Source organism: Strix uralensis, chromosome 3 (assembly GCF_047716275.1).
Source record: "Strix uralensis isolate ZFMK-TIS-50842 chromosome 3, bStrUra1, whole genome shotgun sequence".
NCBI lineage: Eukaryota > Metazoa > Chordata > Aves > Strigiformes > Strigidae > Strix > Strix uralensis.
The window spans coordinates 95,336,270-95,359,593 of NC_133974.1; the positions used below are offsets into that span (position 1 = coordinate 95,336,270).

Genomic DNA, 23,324 nt, shown 5'->3' on the forward strand with positions numbered 1-23,324 from the left:
GAGTAGCCTCTGCTTTAATGCACATTAAACCATTGTCAGTGGAATGAGAAATTAGCAGCTGATGTGTCTCACAGCACAGTGCAGGGGTTTGGTATCACAGCAAATGAGGAGCCCAGACACTGCTGGACTGTAACTACATGGTAGGAGTTCATAAAGTCATCTGTGTTCCTCTAGTGCCATATAAAATACCTTTGTGTGTGTAGTGAGGAAGCCCTTTGGGACAATGAGAAGCAGTGACATTGGGGCAAAACAGAAGGTGGAGGGGAATCTAGTTTTGGTCAAACAAAGCATTCTGTTCAGGAGCCTGTAGTGAAACTCATATATTTTCTCTTTGGAAAGACTTCTTGTTTTTCAAAGCAGTGTTTTGAAACACTCTGAAAATATGAAGTGTCTGGATTATCAAATACATACTTAATTTCTACCATGTCTTGCTTGCCCCCCCCCCCCCCCCCCCCCCCCCAAAAAAAAAACCAAAACAAACCAAAGCTTTTTTTAGCCTGCTTATACATCTCTGAAGGAGCAAGCTACAGCAATTTCAAACCTGTATGGGCTATTTTACTCCAGCTGTGTTTTGCTTCTATTTGTTCTTATGCAACTCCCACTGTTGGGTAGGTCTTCATGGGGAGATGCTGAAGTAGCAGGAGGGAAGTTATTTCTAAAAGGATTTGTTCTGTGCTAAAGTTGCCAGCATAGTTTTTGAACCACAGCCAAAGCTTGTTGAAGGCAAATTTCACGTATTTCTGGCTGCCTGAGTAAAAGCTATGTGTCTCTGCCCAAACCTTGCCTGTAGTGAAAGCCCAGAAAGCCTACTCAGTTTATAGTAGCATTGAAGTTACACCAGGTAAACTTTGCTCGTCTTGCTATCTACATTGTAGTCAGTGAGATTACCATGAGTTATACTAGGGCAGAGGCTGTCTCAAAGTCCAATCAGTGCAGAAATCCTCTGAAGGGAGCAGTATTCCTTTAAGGGACAGCAGGCACCTCACCTTACTGTCACTGGCTGTGTGCTTTTTCTTGTTACCTTCTTATAATTGAAGGCCAGCTGCCAATAACACCATGTGGATTTGGAAACAGTGGAGCTGCACAATTCATCTTGCAATTATGCCCCCTCTGGGGTTCTGATGTTTTATTGTTTAATAGCACTAAATCCTTTTTAATTAAAAAGCCTTCCAGAGGTACTAGTTTCAGACAAGTTATGTGAACACTAGTCACATCAGTTGCTCCTATATGCACTGGGCTGCACAAAGGCTGGCTGCAAACTTGCATTAACACAAATTGGCTGTTAGATCTCCACTCAAAATCTTCAGAATTCTTTGAATGCTTTTGTTTCAGTTTAGGACCTGTTTCTGGTTTTGAGGTGTCTGACACCTGAATTGCCTTGACTGCTGGTCTATGTCTGTATTGGTATCTTCCCTGGCATTGTAGTGAATTTTGAAGCAACCCCGATTGTCTGACTTGCTGTGGCTTAGTTTGAGCAGTTTTGGGGTCTGTTTCTTTGGAGGAAGCTAAACCAGAAGCTGTGCCCTAGGTGTGCATTGGATTCTCTTCAGTCCTGGGTGGAGACATAAGACCTAATTATTTGTCTGTACTACTGTGAAGTCTTCCAGTATGACCATACACAGGCCATTGGAGGACTCCTGAACTACCATGCTCTCCAAACCCTGAAGGTCTCTTGTGCCAGGTAAAGGGCCACATGGCTTGTATGCCTTTAACTGCTGTTGACTATGAGGCCTCAGTGCTTTGTAATTCCTCATGCTCTCTAGATCCAGCTTTTTCTAAGTTTGAAATCTTTTCCTTTATTTAACTAATAACTTTGATTGTCATTCACCTTTGCTTGAATCACTTGTCTCCTATAATTCAGTCTAGTTTCTATATTATACTCTTTACTACATTATGTGTTGCAATGGTGACACCTGCTCCTTTGTTCTCCCAGAAGACCAGGCAAAGTACAGCTTGGGGACCCCTGGAAACAACATAGCTTTTCAGCCTGTGACGTGAAAGACCTGAAAGTCTCTCTGGTGGCAGAATAACCCAGCAGTAATATCAGATGATCTCTGATAGTAACCTTGTGGCTGCCTCTGGCTACTGGAGATGCAGTCAGAGTCTGATTAAATCTAATAAGTTGAAGCGCATTGTGAACCACAACTGTACTTCACACAATAGTTTTGCCCAGTCACAGAGATTGCACAAACCAAGCTTCATGTTGGGGTGTGGTAATGCAGAGTCCAGAGCCCAGACCAGGTTGCTCCTCCAGAGTAGCTTTAGGTGTAAGGACACATCGAGGTCAGCTCTTTCCCATTTCCCCCTGCTGTAACCTACATTTGAGACCCTTTTTCCAGCACTCCCCATTCCCTCCCTGGTGACAGAACTACTTTTCCTGACATGTCTTTAGGTAGGTGTGGGCTCTGTGTGAGGCTTTAGGTGGAAACAGGGTATTCCTTAGGAACTGCCAAGTGCTGGAGGTTAGCAGTCTGACCATAAGGATTTTATGCTTTTTTGAAAGCAATTTCTCTAGGGCTGTGAGATACAGGCAAATCTTGTGGCGCAGCAGAGATGATGGAAATTGTGCAGTCCCCACCCTACATTAAGTGTCTTGCTTAGTCCTTGCTACTGTTTAAGTCATGAACTCAGCAAGCCCTAATACTTCTCTCCTGTGTGGCATCTTCCTCTCCCCAAAAGCTGTGATTATAGACTTACACAGTTGTAATGGCATCATACACAGCAATACTGCAGAACCTATTCCCTGCTACACAAGCAGCAGAAACATAATGTTGAAATGGATTTTGTTTGGGATCCGAGAGATTCATCTGTGGTGGTTGTGCCCACCAAAGAGGCTGAAAAAGGAAAGATAACCTGGTCATGTTTGTCAAGGTGCTGTCAGAAGTGCTTTGGGTCTGTGGCATGCCACGTTGTGACCCAGGTGAGAGAGGATTACAAATTGATTTCTGCCTTGGTGGGGATTTTGGGTTGTTGACTATTGGTGGGGGTGTCCAGCAGAGGACCCATGCCCGCCCCACAGCAGAGGACCCATGCCCGCCCCACAGCAGAGGACCCATGCCCGCCCCACAGCAGAGGACCCATGCCCGCCCCACAGCAGAGGACCCATGCCCGCCCCACAGCAGAGGACCCATGCCCGCCCCACAGCAGAGGACCCATGCCCGCCCCACAGCAGAGGACCCATGCCCGCCCCACAGCAGAGGACCCATGCCCGCCCCACAGCAGAGGACCCCTGGGCTGGGCAGGCAGCAGCGTGGTGGGGAGCAGGCTGGTTGTGAGCACTAGTTTGGGGTTGGGGGAGTGATATAATCAACTTCATCTATCTGTATCTGTAAGTCCTGTTCAAATGTTGTCCCATGAGCAATGTGGTCCCACCAGTCTCCTGGACCCACTGTCTGCAGGCCACTGGAAAAGCTTCTGCAACCAACTTTTTCCTAAAAGTGATTTAGTGCCTTCCCCCCACCCCTCCCCCAAATGTGGTCAAGCAGCTGCACTCCTGGGGCATCTGCTGTGCTGCAGGATTAAATCTACTCTCATGGTCCTCTTTCCTTTCCCCAGGGTTGGCGATGTCTAGGCACTGTTCAGACTCGGAGAGGGAGGGAGTTTGGGGACAGAGTGACATAGTGCCACAAACAAAAAGCAGAAACAGAAGAACGATGCTTGCTTTTGTTTGTGAGACCTCCTGTTAGCAATGATGCTGGGGCAGTGAAATTCTACTGTCACCTGTGTGAGGCATACCAAGGGAAACAATATATGTTGCTTTCTGGAGGGGTCTATAGAAAGCCCTGTAGCTGAGGAAGCAGTCATCTGTGTGAGAGTTCCCCTTCAGATTGTTTTGAAGTGTATGTGTGGCTAGAATGTTTGGTTGGGGGGACCAGGTTAAACCTTGTCTAGTTTAATGTCTTTCACTTTTTATTTAATCATCCAGTTTTGTAGTTTGAGACCTTCTTAAAACCAAGACAGCAGATGGCTATGTGGGTGTATTGCTAAACTACCTGTTTGTCAACATGCAAGAAAATAAATTTCATTTCAAATATTGGGTACAGTGAAGATGATTAGACATTTATTACACTTCTTTCTTTTTTTGCTCTAATAAAACCAAGTTTCTGAAAAGCTCCCCATAATGCTGGAAAGCAGTGTGACCTTTTTTCAGTGAAAAAGATGCTGCTTTGCATTTGCTAATCCATAAACAATTCAAAATTTGTACTTCCTTGCACTGAAAGATGTCTTAAGCTAATTGGCAATCTCAGTTTGCTTAAAAAAGAAATAAATAAAAACCCCTAGTCTTTCAAGCTCACCTCTGCCTCTGTTTGTTAGTCTCCATCTGGTAGTGCACCGGAGAACTCTAGAACATATGCTGCTCATCCCAAGGGTAGATAGAGAGACTGTTGGAAGAAATAATTTTTAAAAATCATTAACAGATAGATATTATTAACATGTATCTATTGTGGTCCATGTGGCAATGTCATTTTCCATTTTATCAATTTTATTTGTTTAAACAAATGAAATCTATGACACTGTTCCACACAACATCTTTGTCTCTAAATTGGAGAGACATGAATTTGACAGATGGACTGCTTGGTGGATAAGGAACTGGCTGGGTGGTCACACTCAGTTGCAGTCAACGACTCGATCTCCAAATGCAGAGCAGTGATTAGTGGCCTTTCTCAGGGGTCGGTGTTGGGACCAGTGCTGTTTAACATCTTTGGAGGCATGGACAGTGGGATTGCGTACACCCTCAGCAAGTTTGCTGACAGCACCAAGCTGCGTAGTGAGGTCGACATGCTGGAGGGAAGGGATGTGCCATCCAGAGGGACCTGAACAGGTTGAGAGGTGGGCCTGCGTGAACATCGTGAAGTTCAACAAGACCAAGTGCAAGGTCCTGCACATGGGTCAGAGCAATCCCAAGCACAAATACAAGCTGGGCAAAGAGTGGATTGAGAGCAGCCCTGCAGAGAAGGACTTGGGGGTATTAATGGATGGAAAACTGACTATGAGACATCAGTGTGCACTCGCAGCCCAGAAGGCCAACCATATCTTGGGCTCTGTCAAGAGAAGTGTGGCCAGCAGGTCGGGGGAGGTGATTCTCCCCCTCTACTCTGCTCTCCTGAGACCCCACCTGGAGTCCTGTGTCCAGCTTTGGGGCCCCCAGCATAAGAAGGACATGGACCTGCTTGAGTGAGTCTAGAGGAAGGCCACCAAGATAACTGGGGGGCTGGAGCACCTCCCTTATAAGGACAGGCTGAAAGAATTGGGGTTGTTTGGCCTGGTGAAGAGAAGTCTCCAGGAAGACCTTACAGTGGCCTTCCAGTACTTAAAGGGGGCTACAGGAAAGATGGGGAGGGACTCTTTATCAGGGAGTGTAGTGATAGGACAAGGGTAATGGTTTTAAACTGAAAGAGGGTAGATTTATATTAGATATAAGGAAGAAATTTTTTACTGTGAGGGTGGTGAGACACTGGAACAGGTTGCCCAGAGAGGTTGTGGCTGCCCCCTCCCTGGAAGTGTTCAAGGCCAGGTTGGACGGGGCTTTGAGCAACCTGGTCTAGTGGAAGGTGTCCCTGCCCATGGCAGGGGGGTTGGAACTAGATGATCTTTAAGGTCCCTTCCAACCTAAGTTGTTCTATTATTCTATGATATTTTAAAATAAATTGCTGGTTAACTTCAGATTGAGGTACATGCAACAGAGCAGTGGCTTATGAACTTTCAGCTGGCGGGAGCTATGTGACTTCCTTTAGGGACAGTGGAAAGCTGTATGCTTTGATTCCTCTTCTGCTGCAACCAAAACATGGGCATTCCTCATCAAATATGTCATAGGAACAGAAGGAGACTGCATGTGGTTAGACATTGAAGTGCATATATGGATGATGGGAGCAGCTGCATGCTGTTATTGTTGGGTATGGATCTGGCCACCTGAGGCCCTCTAGGAAGAATTTAGTCTTCTGTGTTGCTGGACATAAATGCTGGACAGCCTCACTGTAGGATATCAGCTTGCTGTGACCGCATCTGTGGGAGTTAGAGTAGTTGGCAGGACTCCATGTTTTCCAGCAATTTTTCATTATAACGATATACTGTTTTTGTTTTGTTAAAGTAATGCCTTGAGATGTACTGTCAAGGATATCAAGGCATGCCTCTGCAGAGACATAGCTGAGCCTTGTTCTGTGACTGCTTGAGAGGTTGCCCCCAGCTGATCTGACTGTGAATAGGACACTTAAGTGAGAAATAAACACCATTAAACCCAGCTCCAAGGAAGCTACTGGACTACCTTTGTGCCTTGTCTGTGCTAGTCTAGCAGGTAGCTTAGCTTCCAACAGACATACTTGAGCTCACCAATTACCTTAAACTTTATCTATGCTCTCATTACAAGTCTTTCCTAGCTGAAGTATGTATTATCTACCCACTTTTACATTTTCACTTGTTCACAATACCAGTATACTCTGTTAAATGGAGGGACCTCAAACCTTTGTTCATGTTACTTGCACTTAAGAACTTGCAGTTTATAATTACAGTGGACAAAGAGTAAACTGAACTAATTAAGGCCTAAATAAACATAGTGCTTGTGTGTGATACATAATTAAATGCCTTGCTGAAAACAGCTTATTATCTTTCTGGCTTCCTTAAATGTTGCTAATTAGTAAAGTATTGATTTCCACCCCCTCGGCCCCCCCAAGGCCCATGAATACCTGATCTTAAAACAGCATAGGTAGAGAGCAATTTGCTAGAAGAGCCATATGACCTACAGCCCACTTCTTTCTCCCTTTTTCAGAAATCCCTTGCACTTCACCTTTGGGTGATGGGAAATGCTCCTCTCTCATCCAACCTATACATGTTCTCTCACCTAACAAATATGTTTCTGATGCAATAGTGAGCTTAAAGGTTGCTTCTTTCTCCCAAGATCCTCAGTTGAATTTCAGTGAAGATACAACTCACTCATATATCTATAAAAGTAAATGTTTTATGTAAAGGCAAATCACACTCTTTGCTTCTTGAAGTTATTATTTCTGTGTTTGCTCTGTGTTTCAATTTTTTATAATACTTTCATTTGACAGAGTAGTCATGCAAAAAATATGGACTGACTTAAAATGTGTCTGTGGGTAAGTAGTCTAATTATAGAACAACCTCCCTTTCACACCATTTCACAAATGCAGCTTTAACATGAAAATGTGCTAACATATACGATGATTGCACTTGTTAATCATGTACACAGTTTTATTTATTTTGCAGTATTACCCTTTTCCATTCACGTGTTTTCATGGTAACTTTTCCCTTGAGAGTTTTCTGTAATAGAAAATAGAATTTTCCCTGAGAGACCTAGGTCCCTGCTATGAATTTTGAAAGTCTAATCTTCCTCAAACATGCTCCAAATGTTAACTATTAGCATTTCCATACATTGCTTTAAATTTTCCTTGAATAAGAACGAAGTTTTTCTGGGCAACATATTTTTGAGAGAACCTGGGTACATGACTAGTTCAATGACAATAATGATAGTGATGGTTGGTGCCGATCCAGACTCAGATGACCTTTCTGGAACTAATTTACTTTTTGACAATTGGAATGAACAGAACTGAATTAGGCAAGAAAAATATCAAGTGCTCATCAGCATATTTCCTCTGAAAGCAAAAAAACTGGCTTCCACACACAAAACCTGCCTGATAATTGTCCTGGAGCTTAATGAAGCAGGGCATCAATGATTTCCTTTAGGCATGGGTAAAAATGTGGAAAATATTGCGTTTGTGTGGCTGATGAATGACAGTGGGCCTCTTTAAAATGTGAGGTGGTGTTGGCAATGGATGTTCAAGGAAAGCATTGCACCTTGGCAGGAAAAGAAAAGTCAAAAGGATTGTATGTCCATCCAAATACCTTCAAGCACTAAAAATTGAGTGGAAACAAAAATGAAATAGAAAACTTGGGGAAGATTACTGATAGAATGGTGTAGAAGTTCCTGACTTTTAGATTGGGGGTGGGTCCCAACTTCGTGATGGAGGGTAGGAATTGGAGGTTCGTGTAAAGATTGGCTTCGTAATGGAAAAGTAAATCCAGACATAACTGCAGCTTTAGTGGTCTCCAGTCATTATTGACAGGAAAGATGGTGGTTTCCGTTATTATTTATAAGAGGTTGTGTTTAGCTTATAGTTTTGCAGACCTTTACTTGACTGAGATTCAACGCAATAGAAGTCTGGTTTAAGGCTGACATTTTTCAAGAACATTTTGTCCAAACCTTGTTCTGCATTTCAGCATGTGGATGAGGAAGGAGGTGGCTCCTGTGGTATTGGTGGTATGCCTGTTGCTGCTCATGGGTGTAAATTCCTTATGTGTGCTTCCTAGACGTCCTAGAGTTTGTATCTACAGTCTCCAGAGGCCACATGAGAGTGGAGCAGTGGTCCTTTCTCCTCAAATCCTGTGTGACTCTCAGGCCAGACGTGCTTTTGGTGCACGGTCTGAGTGGGACTTCTTGTGCTCTTGATCAGAGAGCAGAGGTGCTTCATTGATTTCACCCCTCCTGACTGCTTGTCTGGAGCAGGGGAAGCTGCTGGAGTGCAATGAGGAGGGCTGAGGAATGGATTGGTGAGAAAGGAGATGTGAGAGGCTGGAGTCAGGTTGTGATTTTGCTTAATTACAATGTTTTTAGAAAACAGCAAGTCAGAGTAGGAGCTGAGAGAGGAATAGGAAAGTGCAGGGTGAAGGGGAAGGGTCAGAAGTGGGTAGGTAGTGGCATAGAAGTAAGCGATGCAGCAACAGGGAGGGTTGAAGGAATAAAGCTGAAGAGGACAACCAAGGAGCAGAACGCAAGCAGGGGAGAAAAAGGAATGGTGTGACAGTAGCTAAAAGGAGAGAGGCAAAGGAGGCAGAGAGAAGAGGAAGGAGGTTGGTAGAGAAATACTAGTGTTAGGGTATACCTGCTACGGAGCTTGAAACTCAGAATTGGTTGTGTGGCAGAGAAATCCATTGGCAAAGCATTGGGATGTATGGATGTGGCACAGGGCAGTGTCCTGAGCAGCATAATGGAGGTCTGTATTTCTTCTTATATTTGAGCTCCTGGGTTTGGGGTTTTATTGCATAGTACTACTTCTTACCATGTAGATGCAGCTTGTATCTGTAATGCTAGGTCTGCAGAGAGTATAAGAGCAACGTCTGTAGGAAAGCCTTTACCAGTTGATACAATTTTTCTTTACAGCTTCAGATGCTTTAGCTCATGTGTACAGAGGTAACAGGCCTTTAACCAATGCCAGAGTGCATGGCTTGCTCAATAAAAATGTATGTCTTCACCCTTTAAACGCATGAAATGCTTTATTGTATTTGTTCTGCTTTGAAGTGTCTACTTCCTTTACTTTCTGTAGATAGTGGGTAGTACTTGTGGAATTATAATCATCTCTAAATTGAGTTTGATGGTTTGGGTTCCTTTTCCAGTTGCCTGTGCTGAAAGCTTGCAGTTGTTTAGGATTTTTTGGTTTATCTTTATAACTGTCCTGTGAGAGATGATAATTAAGGATTATAGATCATTGGTTCTTCATACCATTGATTTTGAGGGTAACTAAATACCACTGTCTTCCCTGTTGCCAGAGATAGGCAGTTTCTTTGCAGCACCTGGCACTGGTTTTAGCCTGCATCTTCTGAAGCTTCTTTTTTTGATCAGAAGCTGCATCAAACAACGGGTGCTTATTTGCATGTGTACTTCCCTCTCCCTCCTAGCTATGCATATTTAACATACTAGTTATCTGTTGTTTTTTTTCAAAGTGGTTTTTCCTTCCTTTTGTTCAGTAAGCATCATGCTAATGATTTGCCTGGTTGTTTCCTTTTCTTTTAGCTTGTTTTTCTTTAACTGTCTGCATGTTTTGTTTGTTTATTTGAGGCTTTTTTTGGCTTATTTTTATAGGTCCTTGGAGTATGGGCATAGTAAAATAGATCCCTTCCTCTGCCCTGGGAAGACTTTAGTTCTGTCTTATGCAGCCTTTTAAGAAAACTCTCTATTGCATACTTTTTAGCTTCATTTTAACATCCTCTGGTGTCTTCTATCAATTACATTAACTAACTGATCCAGTAACTTTAAAATGCAAAACCTCTTAGCACCATTTTTATAAGGTTATTATGCATTAAACTTCCAATCATGTTTGGTGTTGCAATAAATTTATTTCAACAGACTTTTATTCTGAACAAAACTTTTAGTAGTGCTTTTTGGTATCTTACCAAACCTTCACAAAGCTGTACCATTGTCATAAATACTTGTTTTTCATAAACAACCTTCTTTTATTACATTAATTCATGTATCTTTTATAGTTCATAAACACTCTATTAAACCTAATGCATACATACATGCGTGCATTTTTATGAGTTGTTTTCTAAAGCATATTTCAAAAAGTTACGTTAGGTTTTAGTGTGGTCTAGCATAGTTAATGCGGCTCTTTCTCAATACAAATTGTTCAGCTGAAATGTTTAGAAAGTATAGCTCCTTTTAGGGTAATACTCTGCGTTAAAAAACAGTACTGTTTTTCAGGAAGATATTTTAATTTTTATGAGAATTAACTGCTACCCAAGGATGTATAAGGTTACAACTTAATGAATGCTTTATGATTTGGCATGGTCTACTTTGCTAGCACAACCTTTATTGGCCACTGTTATGCAAGTAGTTTTTAACTATGAAGCTATATTCTGTCATTTTTCCACAGATCTCTTACTCCTTCAGCATGCAGAATGGATTTGATTGTGAGATACGTAGTAGAGGGGGCTCTTCTCTGCAGAATCACTGACTCATTAACTGTGGGAGTTTGTGTTGTGTGAGGCAAGATATTGCAGAGCTGACAAGGGTGATCTCTGCACTAGGAGAACTGAATGCCCATGCAGAACAAATTTTGTGGCTGCATAATTTTCTTTGTTGTAAAAATTTGGCTTTACTATGTGACTAGAATATGCTCTTTATTTTTTGGATCATCTGCGTACACATATGAGATAATAGCACTTAGTGTTCATTGGGGAGCTGAACTGGTGGTCTTTGAATGGACTATCAAATAAGAAAATACTGTATTTGGTATAGACTTGATTCAGTATGCTTAAATATGACTTGACATCTCACAGTGGTAAGGATGAATAATTTCCTATTAAATGATCTCTGTCTATTCTGTATCCTGAATAAAACAATGGATTCTGTTGGAAAAAATGTGACTGTATGTAGAAACAGTGTCATTGGGTAGAACTAAAACCCACATAAGTAGCTTTAACTTAACACTTCCTAATTCTTGAATGTTTAGTTTTGTTGTGTTAGTTTCATTCTAAGATGAATATCTTTAAATAAGAATTTATATGCAGGCAATATCCCTTGGGTGATGCCAAACAGCATCATCTCCATATGTAGAGTCTCTGACTTTGTGCTTTTGGTAGCATAGCACTGGATTCAGGCACTGAGGATTTCTAGGGCCTGCAGGGTGGGCTTATACAGCCTGGGGCATGGCCTACGCTCACTTAATTGGATCTCCCCTTGCACCACGTAAAGGTATCTGTTAGGTTTGTGTAGGCTCACACCCATCTCTTGGTGTGGATGCATGACACTTTTTCTCTTGCCACTCTTCTTCTTTGCAGTAATTATTTTTTTTATTGGAAGAGGCTGTAGGGATTCTTGGATCTTTCAATCTAGGAGCTAGGGATGAGGGCAATTCACAGTAGGGATGTTTGGATCTGTTTCCCCACCTCTCACCCAAACCATAGAATATAACTGAAAATTATTCTATTCCTGCTGCAAGAACTTGAAGTGACCACCAACCTTTCTGCCTTCGAGGCAAAATGCAAGGTGTAGCTGTTTTTAAAATTTTTTTTTTTATCATCACTAAAGCAAAAGAGTCGAGATGAGTAATACGCTATGAAGGAGGAGGAATAGTGGTAAGGGATACTAAATAAAGTACTTGTAGTTAAACTGCCTGTTGAGGTAATATAATTTCAGATGATGTGGCTGTGAGCCCAGCATAAATGCGCATTTTGATAAATGTGATTCTTGGACAGTAGTGCAGGCTGGAGCTGCTCCTGCTCCCCGGAGGCTTTGTGATCAGGCTGCTCCCTGGTGTCCTATTTCCAGCTGCACGCTCATGGGTGAGTGAGAAAGTCCTGGGTTTAGGATGTCTTCACTGTTAGCAGAACCTGGACTGGGACTGAGTGACACTTGTGCAGCAGCTTTTACAGCCAAGAGTGGGTCCTTTCAGGAGAGCAGTGCCCAGGTCACACCAAACAATAGCTGAACAGAGCTGCTGATGGGAGTGCAACCTCTTAAATTCTGATCAATTGTTATCCCTGTCAAAAGGCAAGTTTCTCATTTCAGGAACAAACCAGACTGTTTTGAAGACTGTCGAGATGCTCTCAAACTACAGAGTCCCTGTTTATGGAGAAAATTGTTACCTTTTCCAAAACATTTCCCCTCCTGGAAATAGAGACTAGGTATTAACCGAGAGAGAGGTCTATAATACTTGACACACAGCAAGCAGAAAAAAATGTGATGTCTCTTGTTCTTTTTCTTATTCTCTCATCTCTTTGCCTCAATAGAATTGATTGGATAGGACATGCTGTAATTTGTTTTTACAATGAATAATGTTCCAATTTATCCTCAGGGACAGTTGGGTGAGTAATCTCACACCGACCTTGACACCCTGATGTTGTAAAATGCAGATCGAGTTGGTTGTTTTAAGCAGAGAAATAATTTAATTTGGTTTTATTTCTAGTCATAGGGGGCTAAGAAGGAAATGTTTGTGAGCCTCCTGTCCATGTGATAACATATTCTCTCCATATATATTAGTAGTTAGCTAGTTGTAATATTTGATTTGATTTACAGGCTCATGAGAGAACTAGACAGATGTTATTAACTTCAGTGCTAACTCTTGGACACTCTGTCTCTTATCAGTTTGAAGAGACTGAGTTTTGGGCATCAATCCATGTTTTAACATGTAACTCTAATGAGGTGTGATTGACACTGTTCAAATAAACTGGCACCATTAAGCTGCTGTTCCAAAGATTGTGTAACTTTGACTGAACACATTTAGCTTAGATTCCATATGCACTGGCTGTAGATTTATTTATTTATTTTGTTTGCAGAGAATGATAGCCAATTCCAGAATGTAATAATCAGTGTGATTTGAAACATTGGCTATATGGTAACAAAAAGCATTACAAGAAAAACGTATTGTAGGATGGCAAGGAGGCAACAACCACTCAAACTTACAAAAAAGATTGCTCGTCATGCTGGCCTGTTAGAACTGAAGCTGATCGTTGTATGTTTGGTATTTGCACTGCATTAAAGGTAAGAGGGCCTGAGTCACTCTGCAGAATTCAGGCATGGACAAACGTGAATCACCTCTGACTAAACCACCTGCAAGCAAGAAGCTGAAATTGCTCAGCAGTTGAGGGGGAAGCTGTGTACCTGCCTGCCTTCTGTGGTGCACGGGCAACCTCCAAGCATGTCATTGTTAGCTTGCCTCTGTATGTATAAATAACTGAATTTTTTCAGCGATGGGTTCATATGAAAGTTGAAGGAAATGGGATTCCTGGTGAGCTTTGGATCAGGCCCACAGCAAAGAAAATGCATATGAATACTATCCCTTTATCCATCTGTGGAGGTTGAAGATCTCCTAAGCCATGACCAGCTGTGCAGAGAGGGAGTTATAAAAGGTCCATGTGAAAAAATTGTTTTAAGAACACTTGTAGGTAGCATTAATGCAAGCCACGTGCTTTCCTCTGAGGGGTAAGAATGGTAAGATACTTGCAGTGCTTAAAAGCAAAAGGTCCCTGATTAATAGCCAGGGTATCCCTTTGAAATTAGTTGGAACTGCTTTCATTAAGCAAAGATGAGAATTTATCTTGTATATGAAACAAAAAAGATCTAAAGTCTCCACTTCAAGTTTTTATCAGTTATTTTGGAGACACACCAGAGCAGAGTTTCTGGCGTTGACTCTTTGTCCCTCTCTTTAGTGAGGCAAGACCAGGGAAAGAGCATTCAAGTTAAGGTAACATCTCTTCTGAGCTGTCAGTCATTAACAGCCTTTTTCATGTGTTTGGACAGTGGCAGGTGGCTGCCTGTGTTGGAGCCTGTTGCCCAGAGTTTGAGTAGACAGAGGCTTGTTTGCCTTAGGCTTCTAGGAAGACAGAAACCAAGGGTGGCCACAGGACGATGCGGTTCAGGAGGGCTCTGCTCCAGAGACACATCCTGCAGCAGCTGTGCTGTGTGAAGGCCAGCGCTCGTGGGATTGCGGCTCTGAGCCTCCTTTTCTGGGGGGCTTCTGTGGCCGATCACACAGCATGCAAGGATGTCAGCACTCCTGGGCTGGGTTTGCCTCACCGGTCCTGCGTGGTGGTGGTGTTGGGTATGTCCAGCCGCAGGGAATGAAGGGTCTCATATGTGGTGTATATCTATCACTGAGCCCTTCATGGCTCCTGCAGTAAACCTCTGCTGACGTAGTGTGGGTTCTGTGGTGTTTGACATATAACTGAAAATAATCTATTTCCACAGCAATGAGACTTGTTTTGACATTCCTGAGTAACTGGCTGCCTGCAGTACCTCAGCCCTGCGCTCTCTTCATGTTGTGGTTTGTGCAGTTTCTCAACAATTTCATGAGCCATCTCTCCATGTGTCAACCAGAATCTCAACACTGCCTTGAGGTCTAAGTTTTCTTTTTTAACTTTTTCTATCTCATAAGCATTTTGATTAACAAATAATTCCATAGACCAGATATATACACTCTCAGACACTCATACACAGTCTCATCTATTTGGATTTTTGGTTTGATTAATTCTTTTGCTTTTTAAAGGTCTTCCTGGATGCAGGCAGCCCAGTTGGTCTTTAGTTGCCTCTGGGCCCTGCACTGACCACCACTTTTTCAGTGAGCAGTGAAACTACGACAGCCTGACACAGCTGGCTTGTGGCTAACCAGAAGTCCATAAGAGCCATCAGTCCAGTTTGAGTGTTTGTGACTCCTAGATGTGGCAGGAACACTCCTTTCCAGTGTAATAGGGTTACATTTGGTTTTCTTCGTATCTAAATTAATTGTCTGGTCTTCTGTCTGATGGCAAATTTCATGTTTCGTTTACTGTAAACTCTTCCATTCTCCAGTATAAGCCAGGTTTCAGCATACAATAGATTTTCCTCATTATTTCAAAAGAAGTGTTATCAATAAAAAGAAAATTAAAATGTGTCACAACGATTTGGAGAGAAAATAAATACACTGAAGCTAAGCTTTCATCCCAATTAGACCTTGACAGTAAGAAATAATGGGGGGAAAAAATTCATAAAATTCAGAGTGTGTGAAATTCTCCTTCAGCAAGTTTTTCTTTTTTAGGAATATAGTGGAATATCTTTTTCTGTGGGATTGTGTCTCATTATAAATTTGTCTTGTAATACTTCTTGGTTACAACTCATGCAGCGGCAGTCAGACTGAACTTCTGAGTTCTGTAACCCTCTTGACTTTAACCCCATGGATTTCACCTTCATTGGCTTCTAATATATATAATACTGATTACTGATTCCTGCCTTTGCATACATGTTTTGAATGGCTTACTGCAATCTGATGTCCATTAATCTTGAAGGGGAGAAAAAAATAATGCTTTCTTCCTTGCTGCCCTGCATCAGGTGTGAGATCCTTAACGTTTTAGCAACATCCCAAACAAAGGCAGTGGTTGGCACTGGCAGCAGATGAGAGCAGGTGACAAAATGTTCATAGCAGTTAATGCCTGTGAATGTATAATGCTGGATGTGCTGACCTAATCTTTCCTTCTATTTTTGTGTAAACATATGCAAACAGATATCCTTAATAGTAAGGAAAAACCTCCACCAGGCATAACTTAATTTTTATATCATCTTTATATTATCTCTTACTGGTATATTCAGTACACCAATTACAAAAGAAAATAGACTATGCCTACCAAAATCATTATAAGTTACCATTTAGCATACTCATTAGAAATGGCTTATTAGAATATGAATGTCTATATTATTTTTTAAAACATCATTCTTCACTTAGAGTACCTACTACTAATCTACTGCTGACAATTAGCAAACAAATTACCACTTGTCAACTAATATGCAAATAGCCTACTGGGTTGTTATAATTTCAGATAAGTTTTAATATTTTCCCATTGAACAGAAATGCCAAGTTCTACCAAGTTCTAGTTTGCAGTAATGAGGGAGCTGATAACAGGATGAGGTTGCAGTAGGCAAGACTGGGTTTGAGCAAAAGCTGTAATTGAGATGTATTTTGATACCCACGTAGAACTGAATCTTCCTAACGGCTTTGCATACCTCAAAATTTCTAAGTGTTTATTTCCAAACATTGCCTTGGTAGAGAATAACCTTGGCTGAGGGATTGACTCAGCACTGCATAACACAGAACAGGTCAGTTTACTGGGTCAGAAATGTGATTAGTAAGAAACTTCATTTGCAAAGCAGCCAACACTGCTACTCTAGCTATGCTCAGATACAGGGGCACCTCCAGGTTGCTTATGTACAGCTGTAAAAGTTATTAGACTTCTTCGATACTCCAGACACCGGAGAGGGTTTCTTTTGATACACCATGGTTGAGTGCTCCTTCCCTTTTGTACTTTTATTTTGGTGCTTCAGTCTGATGTAACTTTATTACGAGCTGTTTCATTGTACCTGCTTGTACAAGATCAAGCTGCTAACTGCTTCGGAAAGGTGTTTTATTTACTGCTGGTTTTGTTATTCAAACATGTAGACAGAAGGAATGAAATGAGTACATGGGTAGTTAGGCAAAGGTTCACAGCTTCAGTTTGTATCACAGATGTTTGTATAAGCATTTACATTTTGGAGCTTGTGTTAGCATACTTGTTCTGAGGTTTCTCTGTCTCTGGGTCTGCATGATCTCAGGAAAGCAAAAAAGCACATTTGCTCTTTGTGCACTTTCTTTTCCCTGTGAATTTTGTAGCTGAGGCTTACCATTTCCAAAATTTGTGTGTCTTAAAATTAGTGAGCTGAAATTTATGCATGTTATAAAATCCCCACAAAAATGCAGCAACTATTTCGGACTGATGTCACTGAACGGTTAGCCGTTGTCCTGGAGCATGTGTCGTCTGATGCCTTTGCTGCAGCCATGTCCTCCCAAGCCGCTCCCTGGCCCTGAGGATGAGCAGCAGCATCCGCTGCAGGTAGGGAGCAGGCAAAGCTCTCCCTCAGCAATGTTGCGGCCTTCCCCTCCAGCCAGGAGAGCCATCGGTGAGGAAGAAAGGATGCACCCAGCCTCAGACAGCTCTGCACACCATGCCCTGCTAGCAGGCTCTCCTCCTGTTAATGCCATGGCTTGTTTTGCTTCTGGCAGTGCTGCATGGGCAGGTGTACCGGTTTTGCACCTCAGAGGGGACATGGCTGCTGAAGGAGAATTCAACGCTGCCCTGGAGGAACCTGTCTGAGTGCGAGGCCTCTGACCAGGTAAGAGTTTTTGTCTCTTGCTGCTGCTGTTTAGGACAAAACAGAAGAGAGGAAAAATGTAGTCAGTGAGGCCCACGTGGTTTTGTCCTGTTAAAATAATCTTTACCGACTCATTCTGGGTGCCTCACTTCAGTGGTATGGTAATGGTAAAGGATGTCAGGCCTCCCCCCTTCAACAAAGGGAATGTGGAGGGTAGAGGAGAGCAGGTTTAAATGTACATGAGAGAGCCAGGAGAAGTGAACCATAGTCCCAGGTGCAGTGCAGTGCAGGGGGCTCAACGGCAGCCCACCCGAACCAGAGGAGTGACCTAATGTTATTCCTTTGCCTTTTCTTCCATTGGCACATTGTTCCAATAAAGTGACCATTTGTTCTCTCTGTCTTATTAGCAGCTATTAAGGTGATTAAGATGAACTGAACTGAAGGATATTTGCTTTCCACCTTTGGGTAGGGGGCAGTCCCTGCTTTTTGTTTCTTTGGGGTTTTTTTGTCTTTTTACCTTAATTTGCTGTGGGCAATGGAATTAGGCTTGTCAGTGTTATTTTCTTGCCCTAGTGCGTTATACTCTGCAGGGAGCTGAGACACCTGGCACCAAATGAAGGAGAGTGTAGGGATTTCCAGGGGATTTTTGTCAGCCATTGGCGTCAGCTAGCACACTGTGTGCGTTCCCATGACACGTGATACCATTACTGCTGTGAGCCTCCAAGGGCGATGCTTTTCCTCACATAAATTGAGTGCACTCTCTCTGTCCCAAGGTACTGGGAACTAGTACATACCTAACTGTAACAGTTCAAGTTTATGAAATTCCAAAGTGCTGTGGGATCTGTGTCCTCTGGAGTTGCCATTGCTCAGTGCCTTGTTCTTCAGAAGGAATAAATGGCAGCAGACTAGGAGGAGATGGGAAAAGAGATAGTTTCTAGTTCTTCAAATATGTTAAATTTAACTTTTTCCTTTAAGTTGCAGCCTTATTCCTTGTCCCTTCCATGTTCTGAGGTATCCCAGCAGAGCACGTTATCTTAATGCAAAGTGTAAGCCTGGTCATTTTATTTTTTTCCCTGTTTGCCGTTATGGTTTCTTCCAGAGTTGTGTTGGAACATGCCAAGGAGAGAGGTACCTAATGGTAACACTTCATCATTTGGCACCTGCCTCCAAGATTCCATGAACTGATCTGGATTCTGAAACCCTGTGTACATGGTGTCACTCCTTGAAATTTGAACAGCCATGTTTGGTTTTCCAGCTAATGTATATAGAGCCCCCTAATAACCTACTTTGTTTTATGTAACTTGTACATGAGAATAAGAGCTTTTTTTGATATGTTTGCTGTGTATAATATTACAACTGTCACTAAAACAAAATCCAAATGGCTTGTGAGTCAATCCTTATATAATCACATTGTTCACTTTAAGTGTGCGATGTGGTTTTGATCTGTGTAGATGTTTTAAATTGTCAAATCTCAATAGTTTGCCTGGGCTTTGATACTGAAGAGATATTTCTTTTTGTAGGGCAGCTCTCATCATTCCCTTTAAAACATTAACCTAGCAAATCCTTGAGGAACAGCCTGTATGTTCATCTTAAATCCTCCTGGCTGTGCGAAGTACATCTGAATAGCTGTACTTACTTCTGAAGTACGATGAATGTATTCCTTTGTACAGCACAGGTCTCAGGAGTCAATTGCAGAATTAGCATCTTGAAGAAGGGAAGTAAAATGCCTGAGTCTGTTTAGACAAAGATACGTGCTTAGAAATGAACCAGAATAAGAGAATATGAGTGTGCCTCAGAGGCTGAGCAATAAGTCTGTTCAGACCTGCCTGTAGCTTTTCAAATATTTCTCTTCTCCATAAAGATTTTGGCCAGCATTTTCAAGCAAGGGTCTTGGTGGTCATGTCTTCAACAGCGAATCTGAAGAGAGCCACAGCCCAGGACTGTCAGGGTAGTGCAAGCATCCCAGCTGCTCTGGCCTGCATCAAGTTGCTCCCTCCCAGGCAGTGCTGTAACACCTAGGTCATGCGATGGTGTTGGGCTGTGGTTCGTTACCAGGAGGTTGCATAGTTGAGGCAGAAGAAAGACTATTTGGGGGCAGAAAATAGTTTAGTTGTATGAATGCAAGGCATGCTTTGCCTCTGAGTCAGTGAATGGGACCAGGCTTCTTTTATTTCTAAGTATATATGTAGCCAGAGGACACCCTTGTTACCCAGTAAGGAGACTTGCTTTAAATATTCAAGTCTGAAAACATCAGCTTTGCCATTTTTACTGCAGGGTTGAGTTGTGTCTGTGTTTCCTGCCATCTGTTTAAGACTTGCTTGTGTGGTAATTCACGCCTCTCCTACTTTATTATGAAATAATGTCACATTATCTATTTTCTAGCCTGGCTGCAAAACCCAACTGTTTGAGTGAACACCTGGGAGCAGCTGGGGAATTAAGATTAAATTTTTATTTCTTTAGAGCATATGGAAGGTGGAAGACTGATTTGATACGTGCATTTAAACTTGACAGTAGGAGAATGACTTCTGGTTATCTTTAAGAAAAGTTAGAAAGCAGCTGGGAGAAAAGAACTGAAGCCCACGAGCTCTGTCTTTTTCCCCCTCTTTTTTTTTTTTTCTTTTCTCCTTTATATGCTCTCAGGATGCACCAGAAGAACAGCTCCTGAATTTGTCCATCATATACACCATTGGATATGCTCTTTCCTTCTCTGCCCTTGTAATAGCAACTGCCATTCTTCTTGGATTCAGGTAACTGGGCAAAGCTCTGAAGAGAGTGGAGAAAAGGTGTTATGTTTTTCTATGTGATAGTATCAGACTTTGACAGAAATATTTGATTATGGTTTTTTCCCTTCTTCCATCACCTCGTTATTTCTCTATATTATGTCACTTCTGTGTTCCTTCCTACAATAATTTCTTCTCAAAATGCAAGTAAAATTCCTAAATTTTTGCAGTGTTAGCTGTATGAATGTGTGGAACATGCTTTTCATCATTTGTAATATTTTGTTGTGATATTTTTTATTTCAATGACATTTCCACTGGAAGACATGGGAAAAGAGAGAGATTCCAGCTTTCCCTCATGGTGTTGCCTTGCAGATGAGATACTAGTCTGGGGTGTGAGAGGACATTTAGGACAGAAGTTGTCATCTTGCCTTGCTTGGAATTACACAGAGCATAAAGCTCAGTCTGGTCCATTTCCTAACCCTCACTTGCAGGGGATATTTCAATGCAGAAATGGATTTTGGACACAATTGCTCTTTTTGGAGAGCTTTCAGAAATTCTGATTTCTTTTGCAATATGGTAGAGAACCTAATTTTGAAACTTGAAAAGTTTCTGTGAAATAAATTGCTGTCACCTGGTCATATTAGCATATTGGGTTTATTAAGGTATGCACCAACAAATTGTGTGGAGTGCATCAAATTTAAGAGACTACTGGTTGCACGTGCCAATGATACACTGTGTAGCTTTGGTTAAAGATACAAAGGGGGAAAAAAAAACCCAACCAACTTTGACTCCAACAGAGAGATCTCTTGTTTTTTTCCTCTGTAAATCCAAGAGGTGTCTTGAGTCCAGATGGACTTTCATGCAGTCTGGGAATGCTGAGGACAGGAGACTGATATATAGAAAACACAAAGATGTGATCCTGCTCTGTTGTGGGAAGGAAGTCCCTCTGCCATGAAGTCCTGCTCCCTGCTGCTCTATGTAGCCAGATCCTATCATCCCTCTTACATGCTGATAAGGCTGCCTCCTAAAAAAGTAGAGTTTTCCATCTCCTGGTACTGTTATTTGAAATCAGGTCAGAAACCTTCAGTGCTCTGATCCTTAAACTTTTTTCCCTGATTAAAGAATTATCATTGCCAGTTAATAATTATTTGGTCTGGTGCCAACACTCCCTGTTAGCAAGGCAGTCCCTCTCCTTTCCTTCCTCCTAAATGTTTATACCACTTATGTATTTAAGAAGATCAGTTGTGCCTTTTAGTTTCTAATTTCCAAAACTGAAATGACACAAGTTTTTTAGGATTGTACCACACCTTCTAGCATTGTATTATCCCTCTTCCTTCTAATGGAGAAGCATAGGCTAGCAATCTCAAAGAAGATTTAAAATGACTACAGAAATGCAGAGACTTGCTTTACCCTCTGTGAATGCCATGTGATAATTATGATTTGTATGTGTTGCACCTGTGCAACTTTGGGATTCATCTGACAAAACACCAGATGGTCTTGAAGTCTCCCAGGATAAGGACTTTCTCCTTGTTTCAGCCATCAATGACACTTTTTCAGTAACGTTAGCAGCCCAAATGTAAAGGTCACAGAGCGCAACCATATATTTTTGAAGGAAGGAAGGAAGGATGCACGTATCTTTTTGTCAGGGAACAAAAGAGCAAGTTTGTCACTGAGGACTGGTAGGAGAGAGGGAATTTCTGTGCTCTGACTTTTTGCAGAGAGATACTTTAGTGTTTTTTCTGCTAACTGTGAAGCAGGAATTGGAGTACGAGTGTGTGCTTCTGATTTTGAAAATGAGGGTTCAGAGATGTTAAAGGAACTTGAGAGCCTGTTGAAACTATGCTGCCAATCCATTTAGTGCTTTCCTGTCTAAATTCTCTGTTTAGAGACAGCTTGATCCTGTATTTCATTAAATACACGAGAGCTACCCCTTTGTGGATTGCAGTTGCTAGATTCTGGAACCTTCACTTGTGGCCTCTCCCCAGAAGCTGTGCAACCTCAACAAATGGGGGTTGAAATTTAACTCAGTGGCACCAAAATGCTGATGTTCTCCACTTTTGTAATAGGACGGCTTTTTAAAGTTCTTAGACTACAGAATAACCTTTATTTTTGTTTCTAATAATGATACAACAGAGGAAACAATATATCTCTAGTGTCCAATTTTGTATCCTCTGAAAGAAATGGAAGAAAAGTCTGTAACTTCAGTGATGGAAGCTGAAATAGGCCCATAACTTCAGGACTGAAACAATTTGAATAACTTGCATTGCCTGTAGCAGAAATACTCAGTAACTACTTGCAACCCATTTTCTTCAATTGGCTAATTTACATAATTTTTTCAATCAGGTTTAAATCTGTAGCAGTTCTGAAGGGTATCAACAAATAAATTTTGAGTTAAAGGAAAATAAGTATTAATTGTAGGTAAGTTTTGAAATAACCTGTGACTTAGAAGTGATGCAAAAAATTCTATTTGACCTGTGAAAAAAAGTTCTCCTTCCTCTTCAGCACAAAACGAGTAACTTTCAGACCAAGTCTATTTTTCTACCCAAATTTATAGAGCAGTAAAAATAGACATTTAAAGCATGTTACCTGAAACAATGGAATAATTGCTGTTTATAATATGTTACCTGTATCTTTCAGCATAAAAAAGAATCATACCCAGTGTAACTTCCTTGAAGGAAAGTGTGTACCATTGCAGTGCTGGAAGAAAAATATTTGTGGATAAGGCTGGTAAAACATTGGCAACACTCTGCAGTTGGATGCCATTTACATGACTGCAGTTTGCTATCCCTTAACATGCTTTTTTTTTTGACAAGTAGCAATTTTATTGTCTTTGCAGCTGGCTGCTGAAATTCAGGAGGATTTTTTTCTTTGTTTTGTTGTTTTCAATTCTGAAGGCAGAGGTGAAAATGCAGTTCCTTTTAGTTCTACAGATAGTATTTACAATTCCCTCAGGAGGCAATCTGAATACATTTTTCTCTTGTTGTCAAGGCAGTAATTTACAGGTGGGTTTTGTTTCATTGTTGGTTTGAGCACAGCCTGAAACTGTACTGCACACCAGTTCAGAGCCTTGCCAAGGTAAACCTGTGCAGTGACACTGAGGTCAATTCAAAGAGATTAGATTCAGCATTATGTGAAACTTGACTTTTTTAGTCCTTTCAGATATGTCTTCTGAAAATGACTTTATTTTTACACTTTTTAAACTTCTAAAATATTTTTTTCCT

At 41.6% G+C, this 23,324-nt stretch overlaps 1 protein-coding gene across 1 annotated transcript in view; it reads left to right on the forward strand.

Moving 5' to 3' along the window:
• GLP1R (glucagon like peptide 1 receptor) overlaps window positions 1–23,324 on the forward strand; it is an 87,960-nt gene that overhangs the window by 36,020 nt on the left and 28,616 nt on the right. Inside the window, exons 4-5 of the mRNA XM_074863485.1 lie at window positions 17,295–17,404; window positions 20,024–20,130. Coding sequence (XP_074719586.1) covers window positions 17,295–17,404; window positions 20,024–20,130 — 217 coding nt within the window. The remainder of the gene's footprint in view (window positions 1–17,294; window positions 17,405–20,023; window positions 20,131–23,324) is intronic.